At 37.4% G+C, this 24404-nt stretch overlaps 1 protein-coding gene across 1 annotated transcript; it reads right to left on the reverse strand.

Moving 5' to 3' along the window:
- Positions 1-8638: 8638 nt before the first annotated feature.
- On the reverse strand, positions 8639-23972 carry LOC140227110 (derlin-2-like). The gene is made up of 7 exons (XM_072307542.1): positions 23842-23972; positions 20198-20331; positions 19537-19602; positions 18723-18890; positions 17008-17203; positions 11702-11792; positions 8639-10710 (listed from the first exon to the last, which is right to left on the reverse strand). Exons 2-7 carry the CDS (start codon positions 20288-20290, stop codon positions 10560-10562), a joined length of 765 nt encoding a protein of 254 aa, XP_072163643.1. The 5' UTR covers positions 20291-20331; positions 23842-23972; the 3' UTR covers positions 8639-10559.
- Between the last annotated feature and the right edge of the window lie 432 nt (positions 23973-24404).

Genomic DNA, 24404 nt, shown 5'->3' on the forward strand with positions numbered 1-24404 from the left:
GGGGGGGGGGTTAAATGCATTTTGGAGTAAGGACAGTGGTATTGTTAGGCAGAGATGAAACCTCAAAAAAAGAATGTTACATTGCCTGCTCCTTCATTTTATTATTGCATTACTATTTTAATTCATCCAACTAACAAATTTGATTGAATAATTTTGCTTGAATTATGAATATTTGTAGAAGATATTGCAAAAAAGAAAAACAAACCAAAAAACAAGATATTGTATCTCCAATTTCATTGCCTGCTTCCCTTGCTTCCTAAATATGTTTTATGCTTCTCCAACTGAGATATATATTTAGTTTTGAAACATGTAAATGGTAATGGCTATAATGCAATATTCAGGGATACATGGGTTTTTCCATTGTTTTTGTTGTTGTGTGTCCTTTTTTGTACAGAGAGATGTAATGCAACTGTGCATATTTTTGCCAGCTCGATATTTCGCTATATGTGTCTTTATTAGTTATGAAATAAGAAATATATGTATGTACTTAAATTCCAGTTGCATGAAAATTAGATGTATAGAGAGATTAAACTCAGAGTGCTCTATGCGCATGTACTGCAATGTTTTTGTTTGGTAGAAATAGCTTTCCAAATGAAACTTGATCTTCAGCTGCTGAAATGTCTTGTACTGTTCTGCAAAGAAATGTATCACTATAGAAAAGCAATGCGTGTATATCATCTCGTTACATAGAAATATTGTAGAATTATGTCATAAACACCTATATGTAGAACTATTGTGCACATATACAAACATATGAATATATATAAAATATGATATATTACATGTCAGTCTACTGCAAAAATTCCAGCTATATATATTATATGATATATGTATACATATATATAGTTCTGTATACTGTTTCATCTACTTTTTGTAAGGTGACTGATGAAATTTGCTATAGATTGTAACTACACCTCATTTTTGTATACGTTTTTTATACTCGTAGTGTGCATATGGTTTTTTGAAAACATTCTCTTGGAGTATCTTTTTGTTTTTACTATTTCTCTTTTGCAATGTTAACTTCTGTTTGCCGGTTATTTATTTACATGTATGTCTCATAATCTCTAATAGTACGCAAACAAACACAGCAGTTACAAAAAGATATTAGGTCACACAATATACTGAATTACTACTACAATTCATCTCTATTACCATTTTGTTGTAGCTTAAGCTCAGTGCTCAGATACATATTATATATATAATTATATATATATTATATATATATATATATATTACAAGAAAGTACCAATGATTTAATAAAAAGTACTGTACCAGAAATGGAAATCTGTGGATGTCCTGGTATCTTTTCTACCTGTTTCTGAGTGTCAGTGTCTGGGTCTGAATGTTGTATTTATGACAAAAACTTTGCTTCATAGTCATAAAGAATTGGGTTTGTTATTCCTTACCATGACACGAGTGTGACAGCTGCATTAACTCAATGCCAGTGTGTACAAAACACATAGACATATATATAGAAGAAATGTACACAATTAGATTGATGTTGGCCTTGTGATGAAGAATCTGTAAAGGTAGAAATCCTTTCTTCCATGTCATTATGGAAGATGAAAACACATACTTGTAGCATTCTGCTTGAAATGGTACAGCAAATACCAAAATTACGTCATCTTTATCAAGTCATTCTAGAGTTGTGATGATTGAGTAGAAAATAGTGAAACTGAGTTGCATCATGTAGAACTGCCATTACAAAGTCTGATGCTGTAAGTTGATCTTTTTTTTTTTTTTTGGCTGACATCATGCCAACTTACTTTGTACATTAGCTTACTTTTTGGTGTGTGGATATTAGCAATTATATTTGTATGAGCGTGAGTATAAAATGTGGGAGTAAACATATTCTTTCTGCGTGGTTATTAGATGAGGAGGAAAGAAGAGGAGAGGAGCAGCGTGCATGCTGGATCAGATGTGTGAATCTGATACCCAAGATTCTGAAGGTCACAGTCGTTGGAGGCAAGTCTCCTTTGTAGGACAGACAGACTCCTAACACTTCTTAATACCATACACTCTCTTAAAAGAGAAGGAATACTGTACAAAGGATAGCTTGAAGATTTTGTTTGCAATACCTAATTATAATATAGCTGCGCAATTTATAGCTCAACAGCGATTTGTTTTTGTAGGTAAATATATAGTCTTAAGTTAATACACGCAGACTACACTGAATTAGTCAGCGGCATACTGGCAAGGCAAATTTGTGCTGAAGTTGAAGCACACTTTCGAGACCAAAATATTGAAAGTGTCCATTTTGCATTATGCAGGTCAAGTGAATTCTCTTGTCCCGACAGATTTAACTTACAAGAGTTGACTGCATATCATAAATCATCAACATTTACTGATATTGGTTAATAAAGGGACTGTACAGTACTGGTTGAGGTGAGGATTCAGATTAATAATATTTTTTTTTTTTTTTTGTGAGATAATGAGAAACCTCTTATGAAATATGAAAAGAGCATGTAATTTTAAGAAGGATTCAACATTTATTTGATGAAAATTGGCCTTGAAATGGCTGAGATATCCCCAAAAGCGATCCTAATAAAATTGACAGGCCACGCCTTTTATTGGGATCTCTTTGTTTTACCTTGTTTTTAGATATCTTGGTCATTTCAAAATCAATTTTCATCAAATAAACTTTTGATTCCCCTTAGAATTGTATGCTCCTTAACATTTCATAGAGTGGTTTCTAATTAATATCTCACAAAACGTTACAAGCTGAATCCTCACTTCAACAAGTTACAGTCCCCTTTAGACTGGTCATCTTGAATTCGCCATGTGTTATTCAGATGAGGTAGATCAATGGTTTGAGCCATATTTCAAAAAGTTTACTTTCATACTTGTTTAGAAACAACACATCAAAGTACAGTCAAACCTGTCTACAATGGCTGCTCAAGGAAACACATTATGTGGTGGTTATAGTCAAGTTCTTTGCAAAAGCCACCGTGGCAGATATTTTCAATGTTTCATGTGATTACATGTACATCATGATATACTTCAATATGTACATTACACTGCACTTGTACATATGTCGATATTTGTATACCTTTTCTATTCTCATAGTGGGCATTTTTGGGAAACATTCTTTTGTATCTTTTTCTTTAACTTTTCTCTTTTGAAATGTTAACTTCTGTTTGCTGATTACATTGTATATGTCTACTTGTATGTCTCAATCTCTCATAGTATGCAAACCAATACAGCATTTACCAGAAGCTATTACATCACACAATATACTGATACTGAAGTATACATATGTATATATATATATATATATATATATATATATATATATATATATATATATATATATATATATATATATATATATATATATATATATATATATATATATACATACATATATATATATATATACATACATATATATATATATATATATATATATATATATATATATATATATATATATATATATAAAGTATTTGTTTTCTTAACATAATAGAGAGCTTGTAGTTGAAATGCTGAAGAGAAAAACAAATTGTTGTGTCAGCTTTGAAAATAGCAGAATGACAGAAACACTACAGCAATGCATGATTTTATATGATGGAACTAGTTTTTAAAAACAGGGTGGAAAATTCACATGACATACTTTATTTTTTAAGAGCTATATTCTATCTGTGGCTTTTTCAAGAAATACTTCAATTCATAACATTCACTAAGAAAGAATGCAAGTAAATGAATATTGTATCACTACGTTTGTGAGACAAGAAGCCCCAATTTATTTTGACTCATACATATATTTCATGTTACTATGCCCTGGATGTGCTCCTCTGGACCTGCACATCCCATCTCCAGTGTCTGCTTGGTGTGTGGATGGGGAAAATTCAGAGATATGAAAGACAAAAACTGTTCACAATGACTTGAAATGCAACACTGCAAGAGGCAAGATTGCAGAAGTGACAGCACAAAATGTCCAAAATAGATACAGCACACACACAAAAACTAATGCATAAGATGGTTCCAACCTTTTTTTTTGGTTTGTTTTTTGTTCATAAAGCCATAATATTTGACATTGCAGATTTGTTAGACCAGCACATGAAATGACAGGCGCACACCATGCAAGACAACAACTCGTTAAACTAGAGACTAGAAATGTCACCATGGTGACTGGTATGCCTCTGACATATTGCATGGTTCTTCCAATAGGTCTAGAGTATGTCTTGACAATGTAAGACAACATTTTCACATAACTGGCAAATAACTGAAATGGCATGTTTGTCACAAATGTGTTGAGTGTTTACTTTCCTGGAACTAGGTTTCATTTGGATGGATGGATGGCTGAATTTTGAAAGAGAGCAAGTATTTGGAAATTTCATCATTTTAACTTGACCATCCAACCTCACCGTTTAACCCCATGGCTCACAACTTTTCAAATACATGTAGTCAGTAACTGGTAACATACATTTTCATGACAACACTTTGAGCTACTTTAAAAATATGGGGAAAATGTGACATTTTTAACATATTCATCTGACCTTTGATTCCAGGGCCAAAATCTTTCCCTATAGAATCATTGTGCAGTAATGCATGTATATACAATTATAACGAAATTCCGGTTACAATGAAGTAAAAATTCAGGCCACAACATTATCCGCTCTTTGTTTTCTATCATTTATATGTTTTCTATTGTTTATTTGTTCGGATATAAAGAGATTTAGGTATAACAAAAGAAAACTGCCGGTCCCGAGGACTTTGTTATAATGGGTGTCCACTGTACCTAGTTTAAGTTTATGCATGGAGTAATCTCCAAGATACGGAGAAAAAGTGTAATTTCAGCAATAAATAGTAGAATTTTGGCATTTTAACCCGACCTTTGACCCAACGACTCCAAAATTCCCAAGAGAATCATTGTCACTATCCCCAATGTGAACACTGCCAACAGCTGGGTAAATACCATATGAAATCATACCAGTTAGGCAAAATTTTGGTAAATTTTATGACAGTCGTGCTTATCACTGGCCTTTCCAGGGAAAATGACCCCTAGAAGAAGCTCCTCTGACTTTGAAACCCAAATCAAATGAAGCATTTAGAATATATATACTTCTGTCAGTCCTATGATTAGAAAGACATGAAAAGAAAAATTTTTGGTAAATTTATAGTATAAACATTAAAATGGAATACAGTTTGACCTCGATTATCCGGCCATGTTGGGACCGGCGCTCATCCGGATAAGCAAATTGGCCGGATATGGGAGACACAATGTTAATGTATATAGCTGCCGTCCAAGCTGCTGTCCCAGTGCACTACTGGCAGCTGGCATGGGCAGGTAGCGTACCCTGCAACGGTGGTGTAATCTATGCTAGCCTGCACAAAATTGTAGTCCCTTCTTCACAAAAATTAAGTATATCTTTATGTGAAAATCATACATGTTTTACCTCATTAGATATTGAGAAACCTATCATGCACATCTTATGAAATTAGTGAAATAGATCCATGAAAGTCACTGTTTTTTATCAATTTTTGGATGAAAAAAAAAGTCCTTCACTGCGTGAATGCGTCAGGATAATAGAGATTTCCGGATAAAAGGATGTTGGATAATCGAGGTCGAACTGTATATCAACTGCCACTAAGTGACTTTAATTATGTTGTCTTCAACACAAAGAAATGATTACTATTGTGCCTTTCCCAGCACATTCCCAAATAAAACAAATTATTCTCTCTCTGAGAAAAAATACTGTATATGCTGTTATTTTAGCATACAGATATTTTCGCAAATTAAGGTCATAGACATTTTTGCGAGATGTTGTTTTTGCGTAATGATACAGATACTATCTTAAATGCATTGTTACCCTAGCGCATGGCGACATTTTTGTGTGTTGTTAAATTCGCAATTACCACATAACTTTAAATCTAAAGCCCTGTTTTAACAGACTTTACCACGATGACAATGTCTGGATCAGGACCAGCGCCATGTTTTTAAAAGGGGGGGGGGGGGGGTGGCCCGGTTTAAATTTTCTGGTAAAACTTTTAAGGGTTAATTGGCTCGAAAGCAAAAATGAACAAAGCTTGACCACAGTTTGTTTTTTAGCTTAACCACATTTTTTGGAGGGGTACCATTTCAACAGACATGCACAGAAAACCTCCGGGTAGGTTTCCACGGAAAGCGTCCACTGATGTGACCACCCCACCCACTGGCCAGTGCCGTGTGTCTGTAAACAAAACGTGGTTACAATCACTGATCTCTACTACACAGAGATCAGGTGTTACAATCCATGCACTTGATCAACATGTGGTATGTCAATCATTCTCTGTCCTCAGTTTAGCGCATGCATGCTGAGCGTATCAAAGGAATACTGTGGTTGCATTTTAATAGAAAGGTTGAAGGGGTATTGCAGTCATGTCTGGATAATGTCACAGTAATTACCCTAGCTGGCTAGGGTAGAATTTGGCAAAAGTTACTGTGACAATATCTGAGCAACATTTTAACAGGCAGGGTAAAAAAAGATTACCCGGACACTATCCAGACTGTGTGGTAACTCTAGTTTGAAAGGCTCTGTTAAAACAGGGCTGACGGTGAATTCATGAGCATGGAAATACAACAACCCCTGACTGATGTCTCACACTTTACTGCTGGATGAGTTTTATGAATTCAGCAGCCTGCTTTCAAACGCAGACCTTATGAAAAGGAAAGTCTAAGGTACATTAACACATCCAGTGTAGTGACACTAACTGATCTGCATGGGTACCTGTGGAAGGCATTATAATTGAGTCAGAATGTATGTACACTCCATTGTTATCATGGCCTCTTATATGCCATCCACATCATTATACACGAGCCAGTTCATTGTAAATAACATTCCATTCATACTACACTTTGTCAAGTTTCATACCCCTTCAAGTCACAAACATTCCTGGTGGTCTGAAAATACCAGACACTGTTAATGCCGATTCATTTTATTCAGGTCTAAGTGGTAGCAAATTAACCATCTAATGTTCTTATTCTATCCTCATCCTCATGAAAAACACTTTTTTAAAGAAACTACTATCTCACTCCTCCATGCTATGCTGTTAAGTTAACAGTGTATGTTGCCATAACTCCTTGTGTGTCATAGCGCAAACCCCTTGGCCCGAATTTACGAAGGTGGTACAAATGAAACCATGGTTTAAACCATGGACAAAAACCATGGAGCACCAAGTGTCGCACGGAATATTTCGTTACGAAATTGGTCATTTCGTCGACAAAATGACCATTTCGTTAACGAAATTATCATTTATTGGACAAAATGTTCATTTAGTTACAAAATGTTGTCATTACGTTACAAAATAATCATTTCACCGACGAAATGACCAAATGCGTAACAAAATATTCCGTGCGACACTTGGAGCTCCATGGTTTTTGTCCATGGTTTAAACCATGGTTTCACTTGTACCACCTTCGTGAATTCGGGCCCTTGTGTGCTACATTATTCTGAGACTGCAATGAATGAGTGCTGCTGGAAAACATTGTTTTTCAGAGCCATGTAACTTTTTACAAAAGCATTTATGCCAGAAATGCAGTACAGCAAAGTTGTATAGAAAATAGCAAGCTTTCCTGTGATGTAATTTTATGACATTTGAGGCTATTGCTATGATGCTTTAAATGTACTGTGGTATACTGGGATTTATCAGTCCATTTGTGCACAATTGTGCATTTGAGCAAAATATGTAAATTTGGCAAGCTGTCCATGGAGTTAGAATTGCGAAACATGTCACACAAGGAGTTAATGGAAAGATCATTTTGGCTTCTTCACATGTGAGCTCTTTGGATTCACATCTGGAATCCCTGTTTGATTTCAAATTAGGATATTTGTACACTTTGAGGATCACATCAGATTTTCTGTGACCTTTGTAAGACTTCATAGCATATATCAATCTGAAAATTTCTTGTAATTTCACAAACAAGGAGCATGTTAGTTAACAAAATTTCTACAGATAATAATGCACACCACTGAGTTACTCCTGTGTATGGAGCACTCATGTTTACACTGGAATGTTTGTAGAGTAAATCTTACATGCTGACACCATACAATGATTAAAATATGTCCTATAGTTATGTTGTAAGATACAGATGACTGCTATTTCTTTGGTATATCCCAGATGAAATGTAATGGTTTGGCCACCGCCATATACAATATATTTCACACATCTTTGTTGGTATAAAATATGGTACTATATGCATTTGGATATTACAATTGTACTTGTGCAATTTTAGCTCAAAATTTTCCAGAGTTTAGTAGTGACTAAAACTTGACTTTGCTTTTCTTTTCTTTGAGTACTTGAGAGGCATTTCCTTGGTTTGTTAAAATTAAGCTGTGCTATTACTAGAGGATGTTGAGACTATAAGGCACATATTATTACAATGTGATACTCAACTAAAGTCGCATTCCACACCCGAGTTCTAATCAAACAAGATCATCACGTTAATATGAAACGAGAGTTTCTCACTCCAACCATTTATGAAGTGGGTAAGTCATAATATGAATCAAATTAATTCAGAAGTACATGTAGATAATGAATTTTTAATGTGTTACAAAACACCTGGAAGCATTCATAGCAGAAAATATTATTCACTGTTAAATGTAGAAGTGCCTCTGCAAATTTCTCTCAATTTGTTGTTTTTGTTTTCATTAAAAAAAAACAAAAAAACAGAGCCATTACTTGAGCAAATCATTAATTGCAAACTGACATTCCAAAGGAGCAGTTGACTTGACACATTGGGAATCAAAACAACTCCCAGATTAAATGGATAGAGTAATGAATGGGGAATTAAAAATCCTGCATGTCTTAGAGATTTAATGAAAACATACATTAGGCGGTTTTCGCATCCTCAGCACGGATGTAGAATTTGCGGTCCGTGTGCAAAAATCGACACGTTACTATAGTAACAGAGGGCAGCCTGCCGTAGCGTAGAAATCTGGAACGGGTCTTGCCCAGATTTATGTCGGTTGCAACGAGGCCGGACACAGAATCAACAACCAATCAGCGCGCTTGTAGAAACCACCCACGCGCACGCATGATTGAATCACACGTTCATTGCAAGCCTCTATATTCAGATCCGGGTTCCGTCGTCTCTAACCGGGTGGTTTGGCCTTATAATCTGACACAATGGATTCGACCAATTTTCAGAGCTCTATAAGTATGGGTATTATTAAAATGAAAATGTTATACCGTAATATAAATTTGAATGAATTTAAGTAACTATGAGGAGCTTAACAACATCGAAGAACAAGGCTCGCCGCTCGTGAGTCGTGAGATGTGCATTGTGAATCGTTTGCATGCAAGCTGCAGCTGAAGCTGCATGGATGCAAATTTGTGTTAACTCCTTGGGCAGTCTACGTACGTCCGCGTTCAGCGAAACCACTTCGTAAGGAGTGTTCTTTGAGCACGGCGGACATAGCAAGAGATCGCTCCCACGTCGTTGAAACCTCCGTACGTCGCTGAGCGAAAACACGCTGATAAAGGTGAAGTGACGTCCCTGTATAATTCATAATTTTTCTCCCTTATGTTCTTCAGTCTGCAGCTGGCCTACCATCATTTATTCCATTGGTACTTACAATGTCTAATAAAGCAAAGAGTGAAAAAAACTTAATATATATCCCATCCCTCGCGATACACTCTTCTCAGCTTGTAATGTCTATACTCACTTCAGAGAAACCAGTAGACATGATTCAATTTTTACTTTCACAGGCATTTCAAAAATTTCTCAAAGATTCTTGAGAATAAGAGGCAGCATCACAAAGATATCCATGATTGTTGTCATGTAAATACTATAATTCCTCTTTTTTTCTATACTTGCACAAATTGTGTACTGCTGCTATGGGTGAGAAATATTGCAAATCCCATCTGCACTCTTGTACAAGGTACATTGTACTTGTATGTTCATTTGCATATCATCATCATCATCATCATCATCCAAGTTTCCTCCCTTAAAGGGAGCTCTGTTACTTTCACAGCTGATGGTATGTTATTACACACTAGCTGATAAATACGAAAGCGATGTTTAATTCTTTTTCAATTCTCTCTTTCCAAACCCCTCCCCAAAAGTATATAAATGAAAAATAATCACAAAAGAGTATCCAAATAATGACATATTTTGATCATTATCTGCACCACTGTTTTGAAACTGGTGCAGAGATAGAGTGCTACACCTGTTGGACCAGGTTTTCTCATGTCAGTGACACAAATTCACATGTCAACTTGGAACTTCACCTTTGGTGTACAATGTACTACTACAGTCCCACTTGGTCAGATATTTCCCTCACAGCTAGCCATGCACTGCCTAAGCCTGTGCCACTTTCTCTACTTTTTCCTTTTCTGTCTGTTGCAGAAAGAAACATCTTGTAAAGTCCATGTACCACTGTGATTGTTCTCAGTCTGTGGATACATCCTGTCACCAATTTTTGGTGAAGTGCCAGTCATCCATCACTGTGTTCTTCAGAAGGAGAGTAGCCAGTATCTTATAGGGACAGATCCTGGTCTAGGTTCCACCTTCGTTGTCATATTCAGCATCCATCTGTTGCTGTCATGGTCTTGTCATCTTCTCCCGACCAAGGACTTCAGTCTTGACCCTGGTTCTGGTTCTGGTTCTGCTCGCCCTCTTCCCCTTGTGTTTCCTGGTCTCCACCCCACTCGTAGCCCCCCGGGCGCTCCTCTTCGGGTAGAGGGTTATAGCTGGGGTCTTCAGGTGGGGTGTCCAATAACGTATTCCTGCAGAAAATCCATCAAAATTATTACTTGTCATTTCTGTGGTCATACAGAACTGATACCCTCACAGGGTGTGAGTTATACTTCAGTAATGATCAACTAATGAGAATAAAGAGTTGAACACTTTGTGGAAAATACAATGAGCTAACTACCTGACTGTTCATAAGAGACAGAGAGAGGCAGGTGGGACACTCTTCATTTATATCTCTCTACATTTCACCTGAAAATTTTACTTGTAACTGTAAAGCACATGTTCACCATGATATAAGTGGATTGAAAGAATGCAGCAATATCAGGTAGAACACATCAGTGAAACTTTGAGGAAAATTGGACAATCTGTTTTTAATGAATTTTTGAAGTTTCAGGGCCACCATCTCTGGATGAGAAGACTACTGTAGCTTGTGATGTCACATGCGTAGAACAATATATAAAATATCAAGAAAATTAAACACCTTTTCACTTTTCTCGCATGATAAAAGAGCACTTGACTTGCCTCTTTCAGAAGGCAGGGGAATAATATTACCCTTAACATACATCAGTAAAAACTTGAGGGAATGTGTACTTTTTTTTTTTCTCAAAATATGACATTTTGTGGAATTTTCTTTATATTTTCCTGATATTATTCTACACATGTGACACCATAAACTGCAGTTGTCCTCTCATCCAGCAGTGACTGCGCAGAAACTTTAATAATTCTTAATATTTTAGCCGACTGTCCAATTTTCCTCAAACTTTCACTAATGTGTTGTATTGATATCTCTGAATTCACTCCATCCGGTATATCACGGTGAAATTTTCCTTTTAAGTTAAAATGGTGCTTCTTCTGCAATAGGTGTACAATATAAACACAAAGGAAACATGACACGTTATTGAAAATGCCACTTCTGATAAAGATTATTACTTTTTTCTTTTTTTTTAACAGTCATTTACTTTTCACTATCCGACATCCACAATCACATGCTTTTTTCTTCCATATTTTCATGAGGAGACTTACAATATGCTTGGTGTCTTGAGCATCTTGAAACCTCCCCTCTGACTAGGAAACACATCCTCCAAGAAGAAGTATATATGGCCAACAATCATTCCTAGTGACACAGGGGAAATCAGAGAAAGGTCAGTTAGTCGAGAAACAATATATATAAACAGTCCTCACTTCTATTGCACGATTTATGTTCCAAATGTAACCGCCCAGCGCAACACCCACAAAAAGTCTCAGATTATGATTTTCTGTAATGGACCAAAATATGTCATTTCGATTGACCTGCTACATTTTTTTTTTCATGTTTGTCTTTAATATCTGGGAGAGTAATCTTTTCTCTTCCAACTATCAAAAATTTGCTTTAAAATAAAACCGAAATCAAGATATCAGCCGTTTTTCTGCACCATAGTTCTTTTGGTAGGTGCTGCTTTCATTGAGAAATGGAATATATTTTTATTGATACTTCTGCACAGCACACCTGAGGTACCCTAATTAGGTGATACGCTATCAGCGTATCACCTATTGTGATTGTCAAAATCTCTCTTTATTTCTTTTTTTTATTCTTCTTTCTTTCTGCCACATATTGTGTCGTGAATATCTCAACATTGACAGGACGGAATAACATGAAATTTTCAGTCAACATATCTCATGACAATATCTAGCCACAATAACATTTTCATGACAATAACATATCTCTGACGTCATCTAGGCGCCATTTTGTGATTTTCGGACAATGTCACATGATCGTACATAACTTCATAACTAAATGTCATTTCCGTATCATTTTCGGTGGACATAAAGTTCAGGTCACGCTTGATCTTCCTTTTCTATGCTAATTACCCAAGTCATCATTACGCGCGCTACGTGCATCAAAATTTTAAAATGCTCAAACGACTTCCCAATGGGAAATCTCGAAGTTTCAGACAATTTTAAAGATAATAAAAAGTTTTGGTACCTCAAAAGTTTCCCTGAATTTCCTTGTCTTGGTTTGTGTTTCATGGTAAAGTACGTTGTCTGTGAGAATTACTCGCCCCAAAGTGCTCTCATGTCTTAGTAATCATGCAATAATGGTTTTGTACCAGAGCCGTCGCCGTACAGCGTCGATAAATATTGTACGAAACCACTGACTGCGACCAGCAGCGTGCAGCCCATTGTACGAATAGCTAACTGCGACCAGCAGCCCCATACGCATAGCGCAATGGGGCTTCGCATTGTAACATTCAGGATCATGACAGAATTAGTATCGCGGGTAAATGTCAATTTAAAATCCCAAAATTTCTTCGATTTGAAGACTTACCAATTAAGTTGAAGTATTGAAAACAGGCTTCGAACAACGTTTGGTTCTGCCAGTTGTTCGGTTCTGCCAATAGTCCCTTTCTTTTCGAATTGATGACTGAATGTGACACGGTCGAGAGGACCTTGGGAGAGCTACATACACCATGGACCGATGCATACACTGACTACTACGGCCAGCGCATGCGCACACAAACATCTTATCCGTTGATATGGGATTTGAAATTTGTGCGCATGTGATGTGTTCGCATGCACTGGCTGTAGTATTCAGTGTACATGGTGTATGTAGCTCTCCCAAGGTCCTCTCGGCCGAGTCACATTCAGTCATCAATTCGAACAGAAAGGGACTATAGGCAGAACCAAACGTTGCCCGAAGCCTGTTTTCAATACTTCACCTTAATTGGTAAGTCTTCAAATTGAAGAATTTTTGGGATTTTAAGTTAACATTTATCCCGCAATACTAAATCTGTCATGATCCTGAATGCTACAATGCGAAGCCCGATTACGCTATGCGTATGGGACTGCTGGTCGCTATGCGAATGGGGCTGCTGGTCGCAGTTAATTGCATGATTACTAAGACATGAGAGCACTTTGGGGCGAGTAAGTCTCACAGTGTTAGTTATATGAAAGGTACTTTAACCTGAAACACAAACTAAGACAAGGAAATTTTTGAGGTACCAAAACTTTTTATTATCTTTAAGCGTTTCAAAAAATTCCTCCGTCCGCGCATTTTCGCGCAAGCAACATGAATTTGACTGATTTGGATTCCTGATACATTAAATAACAATATCCATTGATTTCCGATCGATTTTGACCTATAACAAAGGAATGCACTGGCGTCAAAGTTGAAATTCCGCGCGCCCGTCTATGTGCAAATATAGTGAAAAAACATGTCTTTGTTTATTTAGCCATAGCTCTTTAAAACGTCCGTTGACCCTATGTTTTTACTGCATATTACAAAAGCATATGAATTGTAAATAACATTTCAAGTATCAATATTTCCATAAAAGCTCTATGACGTCATCATATCATCTGAAATAAAAAAAGTGGAATTAATGTTGAGGTACTGTTTCTGACATTCATTTGCTCGTATCTCTGTTGTTTAAGCTCAATATTATCCCAAATTCAGATATGTTGTACTTTGAACATTTGCCTTTCAAGTCCATGTCATGGTTTTGAAATTTGATGATGTCATCCTACTTTAAATTCTGATTAAAGGTAAAGACCCAAAATCAGACAAGTTTACGAGTTATGTCTATGAAAGGTGATTTTTTTTTTAAAACCATGCATTGACTTGATAACGTTCAAGCACCTTTACCTCAGCTGATTTTGCTCCATTTCCTCTGAAACTGAAGTATGTTGTAGCAGAGAAAATAAGCTGCAGTAATCATGCATTTTATTTTTTCAAATCTCCTCATCAGGTTGACAATTTTGCAGCTTAAAATTGAAAAGGAGAATGGAATGTGGACGAAACGATTCCGACTCATCTTTCACATACAAGCTTACGTTCCTCATATTTTCTCGAGACGTATGGCTGAGAGGTTAAAGGCGACGTCTCAGAGATGTGAAGTTGCACACGTGCGGGTTCAAACCCCACAAGAGCACGAAACAAAATACTTCTATCTTTTACTTTTTTTTTCTCCAATGGAGTATTACACCTTCGTCCATGTAGGAATCACGTTCGCATGTAATCGCACCTATATGCACACACACACACACACACACACACACACAATATCCCTTTGTTTTGTGTTGGAGACCACATTGCTTCGACTGCTGCAAAATTTTGCAGGCTGAGTTTGTCAAACTGATCATAGTATATAATGACGACGACTGATATGTTGTACTTTGAACAATTGTCTTTCAAGTCCATGCCATTATTTAGTAATTTGATGACGTCATCACACTAAAAATTGTGATTAAAGGCAAGGTATCAAAATCAGCCGATTTTACGTGTTATGTCTACGGGACGTATTTTTCCCCAGTTGCCAGAAACGGCATAGCGCCATCAGTCGTTACACGGCTGCACTGCCGTCTAGCAATACAATACATGTTCACGCGGCCAAGTTTGTTGAGCGGGCATTGACTTTTTCCCCCTGTTATATCTATACATTGTTTTTTTGTTTTATCATTTCCGTGGATGTTCCATGGCCGAGTGGTTAGAGTAACGGTTTGGCATGCACGCATTTGAGGGATCGATGCTCGCAGGAAACTTTTGTTTTTGATTATCTTTTTAACTCTTTTTAGATAGCTTTTCATATTCACATTTTTTTCGTTGTCGACCACGGATGACCGGTATCTATTATCAACCCAGCGTATCACCAACTCGTCTTCAGTGACGAGTTTCATGTCTCGTCTTTGAATTGTCTTTTCTCCTTTTTTTTTTTTTTTTTTTTTAATGAAACTCGCCCTCCTAACTCTCTCTTTTTCAATCACTTTTTGAATGGGTTAGGATGATTCAATTTTTACAAGTCATATAACATGGCAATGCAATTCCGCTACTCTTAAGAATTTGTCCTGCACAACTTTATATCACAGTCACCATGTGTGCCAAATTTCTCTTGAATCGCTTAAAGGGGAATTCCGGACTGATGAACAGTTAGTCTGAAAAGACAGAGTAAATTATTCAAGCACAACAGCTGAAATTTGATTAAAATTTGATTTAATGTAAGGAGGTTATGAAATATTAAAGATTTGCTAATTTTTGCAACACAGTTCTTGAACAGTGGATATGAATATATGCAAATAAGTGAGCTGATGATGTCATCACCACACGATTTTCTACTAATTGTAGTGATTAATCTAATTTGATCAAATTTTTGCTGTTATGCTTGTAAAATTCCATTCTTTTATTTCAGACTAACTTTTGATTTTGACTGGTCTGGAATTCCCCTTTCAAAACTGGAGAAGAAGTTCCATCTGCAAGGCTTTAACCTGATTTTCTTTTCTTTTATTTATTTATTTTTTATTTATTTATTTTTTTTGGGGGGGGGGTATCATGGTGCACTGTTACCATGGCAATATACTGTCCAGTGCAGTACTCTAAAAAATGTGTCTTGTACAATTTGCATCTAATTTTTCATGTGTGCCAATGCTCTTGTGAAAAGCTGAAGAACTTGAGAAGGTGCTTGATATGCAAGCGTTTTACCTGATTTTGAGGGCCATAATGTGTTGGTACCACGGCAGCACACTACCTGCTACTATTGAAAAATGTGTCTTGCACATCTACCTATGATAGCCATCACACACATGCAAAATTTAGGTTATTCGTTTAAAACATGAGGGAGTAGTTCAATCCTTCAAAATTTCACAACAGACCGACCGACATAACTGACCTAACCACCCAACTGACCCCCTGCCTGACCACCCGAACTCAGGAGTGATTCCTATGTACCCCAATACACACTACATGTGGGCAGGGGTACAATAAAAATGCAGTTTTTACAAGAGATGTCAGCATTTCATTGATGTTACCTAGAGGCATATGCTATAACCTGGTAAATTCCCTGGCTCACGATAACAGTTGCGCAATCACTCCATCAAACATTACTTCACAAACAAGTTATAATTAGCTGTGCAGAAGGGTGTGCCACTGACTCAAAATGAAATCTGTAAAAGACCAACTCACAGGCAAGAGGAATTGCTGAAACTGTATGAAAATTAATGTCAATACATCCTACAGTTAAACACAAGCTGAAAAGAAGAGAATAATACATTACTGTCAAACAACTTTAAATGGTACCAAATTTTGTACGCAGCACACATCTCCTTCAGGACTTTGGATTTAGTAACATGATAACTCTATTCTTAGTGCTTATCATAAAACTGAAACATTGTTTCCTAGGAGACTGTTGATGTAGGGATGCACTTTCCCACAATACCATGTGCAGGTGGTAATAGCATGGTTTCTATGGGTAGATATTTACGTGTTGGTGTTTGAAACAAAATGCCTATTCTAAGTTTGAAGAGTTGGGAGTATTTATCTGAACTTTACACTAAGCATTCAGTCAGCTGACTTTATTTCTTACCTATTAAGTCTACAATGATTGAGTTGCCTAGTAACACGGAGAATCCGAGGAGGACCCATGGGAGGTAAGGGGCGGGGAAATTCATGAGGCCGAAGAAGTTCATCCTGATGTACGGGTTCCTCCGGCTCCACACATATACAAGCATGATGGTGAAGGCCTGACCAAGGAAGACCAGGTTTACAAAGAGAGCAATGATCTGAGAGGACATAAAGGGTTAAGGATATTTCATGGTTCTGTGGCTTCAAACAAATGCAGGTGTTGACTTTAGACTGTCTCTTATGTACATATTTACTAAAATGAGTTATAAACATGCATTTTTTACTTGAATCTAGCATTATTTGAAAAGTCTGAATAACAGAAATAGGAAAAACTAGAAATGTCGCTAAGGCGACTGGTATGCCTCCGCCATAATGCATGATTCTCCTAATAGGTCTATAGTACATGTGGACAATGTGTGATTATATTTTCACAAAATTGGCAAAATATTAAAATGACAAGTTTGTCACAAATGTGTTGAATGTTCACCTTCCTTGACCTAGGTTTAATTGGATGAATAGGAGAGCATGTATTAGGGGATTTAAGGACTTTAAAATGACTTTGCCCATTCATAAGTTTATGCATTGAGTAATTTTCAAGGTATGGAGAAAAAGTGCAATTTCTGTATTGAAAAGTACATTGTTACCATTTCATCTGGCCTTTGACTCTAAAATTCATAGGATAATCACTGTCAGGCAGAACACGCATGTAGAAAGTTTCAAGATAACTTGAGCCACTTCTGAGATATGGAGGAAAAAGTTAGTTCAGCACTTTCCCTTGATCTTTAACCTTTTGACCTTTGAGGCAAAAAAAAAAAAAAAAAAAAAGGAAAAAAAAGTTTCCAGAGAATCTCCATTAGATTATACATGCATACACCAAGTGTAAAAAAAAATAATAATCCTGCTGGCATTGCATAAATATGAGGGAAATAGTAAAATGTTGAAGTTTTGCCCTTGACCTTTGACCCCTAAATTCTCTAGATAATCACTGCCAGTCAGTACATGTATATATACTATGTTCCATGAAGATACCCTGAACAATTTCTAAGTTAGGGAGCAAAAAGTGAAGTTTTGATATTGTTACTTGACCTTTTGACCTTTGACTTCATGACCCCAAATGTTCACCAGAGAATCTTAATTGGGTAATTTATACATTAAGTTTTAAGAAAATATCTTCGGCATTGCATAGATATGGTGGAAATAGTGAAATTTTACGTATTTGACCTTGACCTTTTGACCTTTGACCTTGAGCATGTGCACCCAAAAGTTGATAGGCACAACTTCACCCCCTAATACACATACATGCCAAGTTTCATTAGGATACCTCAAAAGGTTTTTTAGTTACGCTGTCCACAAAATTCATTACGGACGGAAGGACGGACGGAAGGACGGACGGACGGACGGACGGACAACCCGAAAACATAATGCCTCCGGCACCACTTCGTGGCGGAGGCATAAAAATAAAGAGGACAAAATTAATCCACTGAACTTTAAATTCCCAACAAAGTTTGTTTGCTAAGGCCGAAAGAGATTCCACTACTAAACTTGGAACCTGGTGCTGTGCCAGCATACATGTGAAAGCAACGGATGTTCCCTGAAAAACAGAGAAGCTTGTATTTCTGACATGAGGAAGTATCTATCATATTTCAGTGACCTCAGTGCAGGGGAAAGAAAGGATACGGTCATGAGTGACCCGCCAAAGAGGAACATGAAGAAGAAATCTGCTGTGCGACCCCGAAATGACCCCTCCTCCAGCATGCGACAGTACCGGTAGGTGAAGATCATGTTGAAAAGGAAGTTGAACCCGATTGTCCCAAAATACATAAAGTTTGTAATGAGCCTCCAGACCTGGAAATGAAGGCAGAAAGGCAAAGGAATTATTACCTTGAATTTCAAGCAAGCATTCAATATGGTACAGTGTATCATATGATATCTTTCTTACATAAATGATACACAAGGAACACATATCTTAAAATATAGTGTAATTTACTCCAGCACAGGCCAGTGGGACTCGGTAGTAATCAGCTTTAGTTTTAGGTCAGATGAATATGAACTTGTGACTGATAGTGACCTAGTTTAGAAAGAAACATGTATATCATCAATCATCACTATCAGGTTATTGAATACACGAGTCACATGTTGGGATCACTGGTTAGAATGAGTAATATGACAATCTTCACTGAAAAAAAAAAAATGGAGTAAAACAGCAACAAATTAGTCAGTGAACCTGTATAAAATGTCACTTCAAGGAACAGATTTTCTAGTAAATGATTATGGAACATTTATCTGCGATCATACAAATTTGTACATAGTTTTAAAATCAGCGTACACTGATGGGAGAACCTTCTGCAATTGGTACTGCTATAAAGTTGTTATTGACTCTGAGGAACATTTTATTCATTAGATATATTTCCCATTATCAGCCGTAATTAATCATTCTTCTTTCCTTACACTTACATGTACATATAATACCAATCAATTATTATGAAAATACCTCAAAATGGTTGAATATCAGGTCTGGGTTGAAATACAGTTGAAAAGGTGATAGAATTTCCAGTTGCTGCAAGAAAGTTGATACAGGGAAACACAGTTCAGGCAAAAAGTGCATTTATGCATACTGTATATACTTTATATACTTGTAAACCCAATGAAATGTTGGGATAATGGAATGACTATGAGCATGAATAAAAAAATTTAAAACAATCTATTCCTACCAGTTTCATTTACAAAACAACACACAAATGGGAATAAACAGAACTGTCCCTCGTTTGCCCAACAAAACTCAGTAGCATTGTGGATTGCAGCTGTAATGCCAGTTATTGTCATTAGAATAGTCAGGTACAAAATGTGACCTAAAAAAAAAGCCAAAACAAAACAAAAACAAAACACACACACACACATTATTTTCTTCACCATCAGCAACTTGTTGCCTGTGGGTGCATGGGTGGCTGATTTAAAAGTAATTTCATCTTTTCTTTTGCAGACCCAGCTGATGCTAACAATGTTCCTGCAGTTCTGCTTACATACACTTGTATGTTCACTGTGTTTTCAGCTTTTCTTATAAATTCATATATTTTAGCATAGTGCAGAATTCTTGATAAATTTCTCCTTCAAATTGTGTTCTAATTTGTATGATGAGACTTGATATCCCTTACCACTGCTGCAGTCGTGAGTACACAGGATGTGGCATACAGTCTGGTGATGGGAGGAGTCTGCATGTACTCCTGTTGAAAGGTTTGGAATGCCATGATACAAGAGACTCTGCTTTCCTCACACCAAGAATTGCAACCTAATGAAAAACAGATATATGAAAAGAAAGACAGAAAACTCATCTATAGGCATATTGTGCTACAATTATATATCAGTACAGGAGGTTTACTTGTATGAGGATAATTTGTGCAATTGTGGCAAGTTTCTGCACTTCTGCTTACATCGTACATAATATCACACCTCTAAATCTCACTGTTGAGTAACAGCAATACTTGCAGTAATAATGCTTTCTAAAACTACAACTGTAGGTGCAGTTGTTTGATAACCAAGATTGGTGATTAATTAAAATGCATGGAACATAATTTGTGTCATCACAATCAGATGGTGTACAACCATTACGTCAATTGTTACAGTGTCACATTTCCACTTCTAGAATGGGTGGAGAGCCTATTCTCAGGCCCTGATGTGAATAAACAATATGTCGTAAATCAAACATATCTAGGTAACTTACAGTAGACTTGTTTTAGTTAAGTAAAGGAATGCAACACGGGTTCTCAATCTTTAATATTATTGTCTATAATAGACTTTTCTATAAAGATTTTGCTATGTCACAATGCTATACCAGTACACTGTATGTGGAATGTGGTCCTGTATTACATTTTATTGTTTTTCAAAGCAACTTGAAAATTGCATACATGTATTTTGGTCCAGGTCCTAATAACTTGCATGGAGTACATGTAGGGTATAAAATGCCTTCAAATTCATTCAATTCAGACCTAATCAGTGTAGACATACGTCTTATAAAGCATATAGAAAGTATCAAGTATGACATGGTACCACAGGAGCAAGAATAGGCAGGTATCCTATACTGAACAGTATCCCATTACCGAACCCATACATTAAAAGCCTGTAGAATGCTTTTTATACGCATGGGACTACACACTGTTATTTCACAGCGGTCACAGGGGAAACCAAATGGGAAAATAGCTAAAATGCGGCAACAAAACATAAGTACCGGTAAATACAATTAATTCAATTCATACTATTACACTTTCAAAATAACGAAAATAAAATGTTCGTTAACCAGCGTTAATCACACTGACTGAAAATACAATGTATGAATTTTCCCATTAAATATTAGAGGCGCATGTTCAGTAATACAATATCATTTGCGTCAGTAAAAAGAGGCAGCTTTTGTGGAAGGGTCATTTCAAATGCGGATTTTGTGAATACATGGCTTATTTTTCAAGGAATACTGTTACAGCTAATAATATGATCAACATTTCAATTAGGCCTAGACCCTTATAACTGGCAGATTTACTCTAGCCGATTTAATTCAGAATGAAGCCTGCTGGGAGCAACTGAATAAAAATTGTTCGGTAATAGGATACCTTTCCATGCAATTTCCCCATCTCTTTTGTGTGTGTGTGTGTGTGGGTGGGTGGGTGGGGGGCATGCAAGATCAAAGTTAAAAGAGTCCGCTGACTTCACATTTGACATTCTCCAACGCTACTCCAGAGACTTACAATGTACACGGCATGTAACTTGTTAGGCCTAGATTCTATGTCATTTCCAGGCGGTTCTGTGCTTTGTGCAATCCTAGTAACTAACAAGTTACAGAATAACAACAAAAATCCTACACAATAATGCCACATGGAGTGTAGTGTACTGTAGGATCTGTAGTGACCTCGTTTGCACTTTTGTATTGTTATTACGTGGATCACTACTGGGTCACTGACCGCAGGCTATTGAACCAGGAGCTGACCTACTTGCCTTGTTTACATTGCTGGTGTTACGCGCGTGGTAGACGCGCGCGGTGATAGTATTCTTCGCGTGCCATTCGCGAGTATCAACATTCATCGTTTTATGTGTTCGCCACACCTTCATTAAAACTGTGGACCAATCAGTTTTTAGCATATTTTTACGTAACTGCGACCAGCCCCAACGTGCAGCGTTGGGGCTGCGCCGTTTTCGCATTCAGATCTTAATGTTGTACAAAACGGGTGCCGTTGCGGCGCTATATTTCCTTAATTTTTCAACAAAAACTACTAGGAATACTTACATGGGTCGATTAAACCTAAATGATTCAAATCGGCGACTTTTTGATGCATTTCGTTGCTTATGATGCAGAAAATGTTGTCTTATATAAGGCGAATTGTCTTCAGCTCGCCGATGCTCACTAACGTTGCATGCTAGCCTTTGGCAAGGCCCTCTCGCTGTAACGGACGAGCGAACGGACGAGCGAAGCGAGTCGCGCTACCTTACTCGGCTGGGCTCTCTACACCACGCAGCGAGAGGGCCTTGACAAAAGGCTACGTATTACTCGCTACATGCGCAGATGCTTACTAATGGATATACACGTTCAAAATGGTAGCACGGCTCTCCCACTAGGGAAGGCCGCTTACTCCTAAAAAAATGTGGAAAATTTTGCAGTTTCCAGATAAATTCGTGAAAAGAACCAAGGCAATGGGGTAATGTGTATTTCATTTTTTATTGTCACTGTGTTTATGATAGAAATTTACCCGTGATTTACTCGTGAAGTCGCCGTATGTGGCAATAGGGAGTTGTTCGTGGTTCTCACTTTAGCGAAACTGCGGGGTAGCCGCCAGGACCCCGCCGCATAGCGGCGCGGTCTCCGGGGCTAATTTTTACGTTAACCAATTAACGTTGTTTCCTGCTGTGGTCACCGATTGTCGAGGTCGCGATCTCGTCATTTTAGGATATCCATTACTCTACTCTTAGAGCTCAGTCTCGTACACATATGTCTGAAGTCGCGTTATCTAGGAGTTTAGTCATTGTATCTATATTTTCGGGAACCTGTTTACTTTCCTCTTTCGTGGATGTTTTATTGGATATCACACAAGTGGATCTAGTGTTTTGGAATATTCATTGGATTACCTTCATTTTCTCTACGCGAAAGGAAACGTGTTATTCTTCTTTGTTTTTACCGGGAGTGAGCAATAACTCTGGACATAACCCTCGCGGTTATATTCGGCTAACGCGTGTCGACACTAACTAGTTAGCATCACGACGCTCGCTAATCCAGCGGTGACGCCTATCGCCCGGGATCTTCAGTAGATGGTTCTAGCTGTCCTCCGATCCTTCGTCCGTGTCGTCATAGCAGTCCTGCCTACTCACAGTCGTCTAGTTAGAACCGCCACGGTGAGTAGAGTAACTCTTGACACTAACTCAATATAATCACCCATTACTCTACAGATCTTTAACTTCATTACTCTCTAACATTAATGTTACAGCGCCCCGCGCGGGGGTTAGAAGTCATGAGTCGTTCCTACAAACTGTTAGCACTAGGATGTCTAACTTGTTACTACTTTTTGCAAATCTGGCACAAATTAATACAGATCTAGAGGTCTAATTAGATAAATTCCAAAAGTCAAAACATTTTGTAAAAATACTGGAAGTATGATTCAATGCAATGCCATGGCCAATGTGATGTACAATACTGGCCCACTGCACCCATGGCCATGCATGGGGTGGTAGCGACGCGACTGGGCTGTGTATTCATAGTTACTCTAACCTAGCGTTAGGCATTTCATGGACTTGAAAGTCAGAAATGAAAGAAACAACCCACCTCTGGCGAATGTCGAGAAGTAGACCACCTTTTAATAGCCGGACTAAAAAAGGGACCGAGACGGCCGACAGAGCTAGCTAGAGAAGCAGAAGACTTCCTGCCTGTGTGGCTGAGGCAATAACCTGTGCATGCTTTACTGGCTGTAGTATTGTGTATTAAATGCTGAAAGTACACGTCAGACGTTGCATACGTCAGACTACTAGTAGTACTGAGTACCGTAGTTGGCAGCCAGACGACTCGACCCTCGTATAACCCAATCCTAGATAATCAAAAATGCGAACCGGACTCCGGACAGCTCGACCAGGTCGAGATGTCCTGACAGGGCCGGGTATAAATCAGAGTCATCAGACAACTCTGCCCTTCACAGTTTATAATTGTTATTATCTTTATTATAGGAGCCATTCTCTTTCCTTTTTTTTTTGTAAATGCTTTTGAAATTTAGATGTGTGTTGTCATATAAATGTTTTACGCAGTTTTCAAGCAATTCGGGTCGTAATAGTGTGAAAAGCGTGCTGAAGTTGTTTATTGTTTGTTTGCAAGTGTGTGTCTGTGTGTATGTGTGC

Source organism: Diadema setosum, chromosome 4, assembly GCF_964275005.1.
Source record: "Diadema setosum chromosome 4, eeDiaSeto1, whole genome shotgun sequence".
In the NCBI taxonomy this organism is placed as follows: domain Eukaryota; kingdom Metazoa; phylum Echinodermata; class Echinoidea; order Diadematoida; family Diadematidae; genus Diadema; species Diadema setosum.

Excerpts from the sequence above, each read along its gene's own strand:
- LOC140227110 (XM_072307542.1), bottom strand. The coding sequence starts at position 20,290 with ATGGCATTCCAAACCTTTCAACAGGAGTACATGCAGACTCCTCCCATC. Across the intron at positions 19,603-20,197 it reads TACTCACGACTGCAGCAGTG|CAACTGGAAATTCTATCACC; the intron begins GTAAGGGATATC and ends ACTTTCTTGCAG. Across the intron at positions 10,711-11,701 it reads CTCAAGACACCAAGCATATT|GAATACGTTATTGGACACCC; the intron begins GTAAGTCTCCTC and ends GATTTTCTGCAG.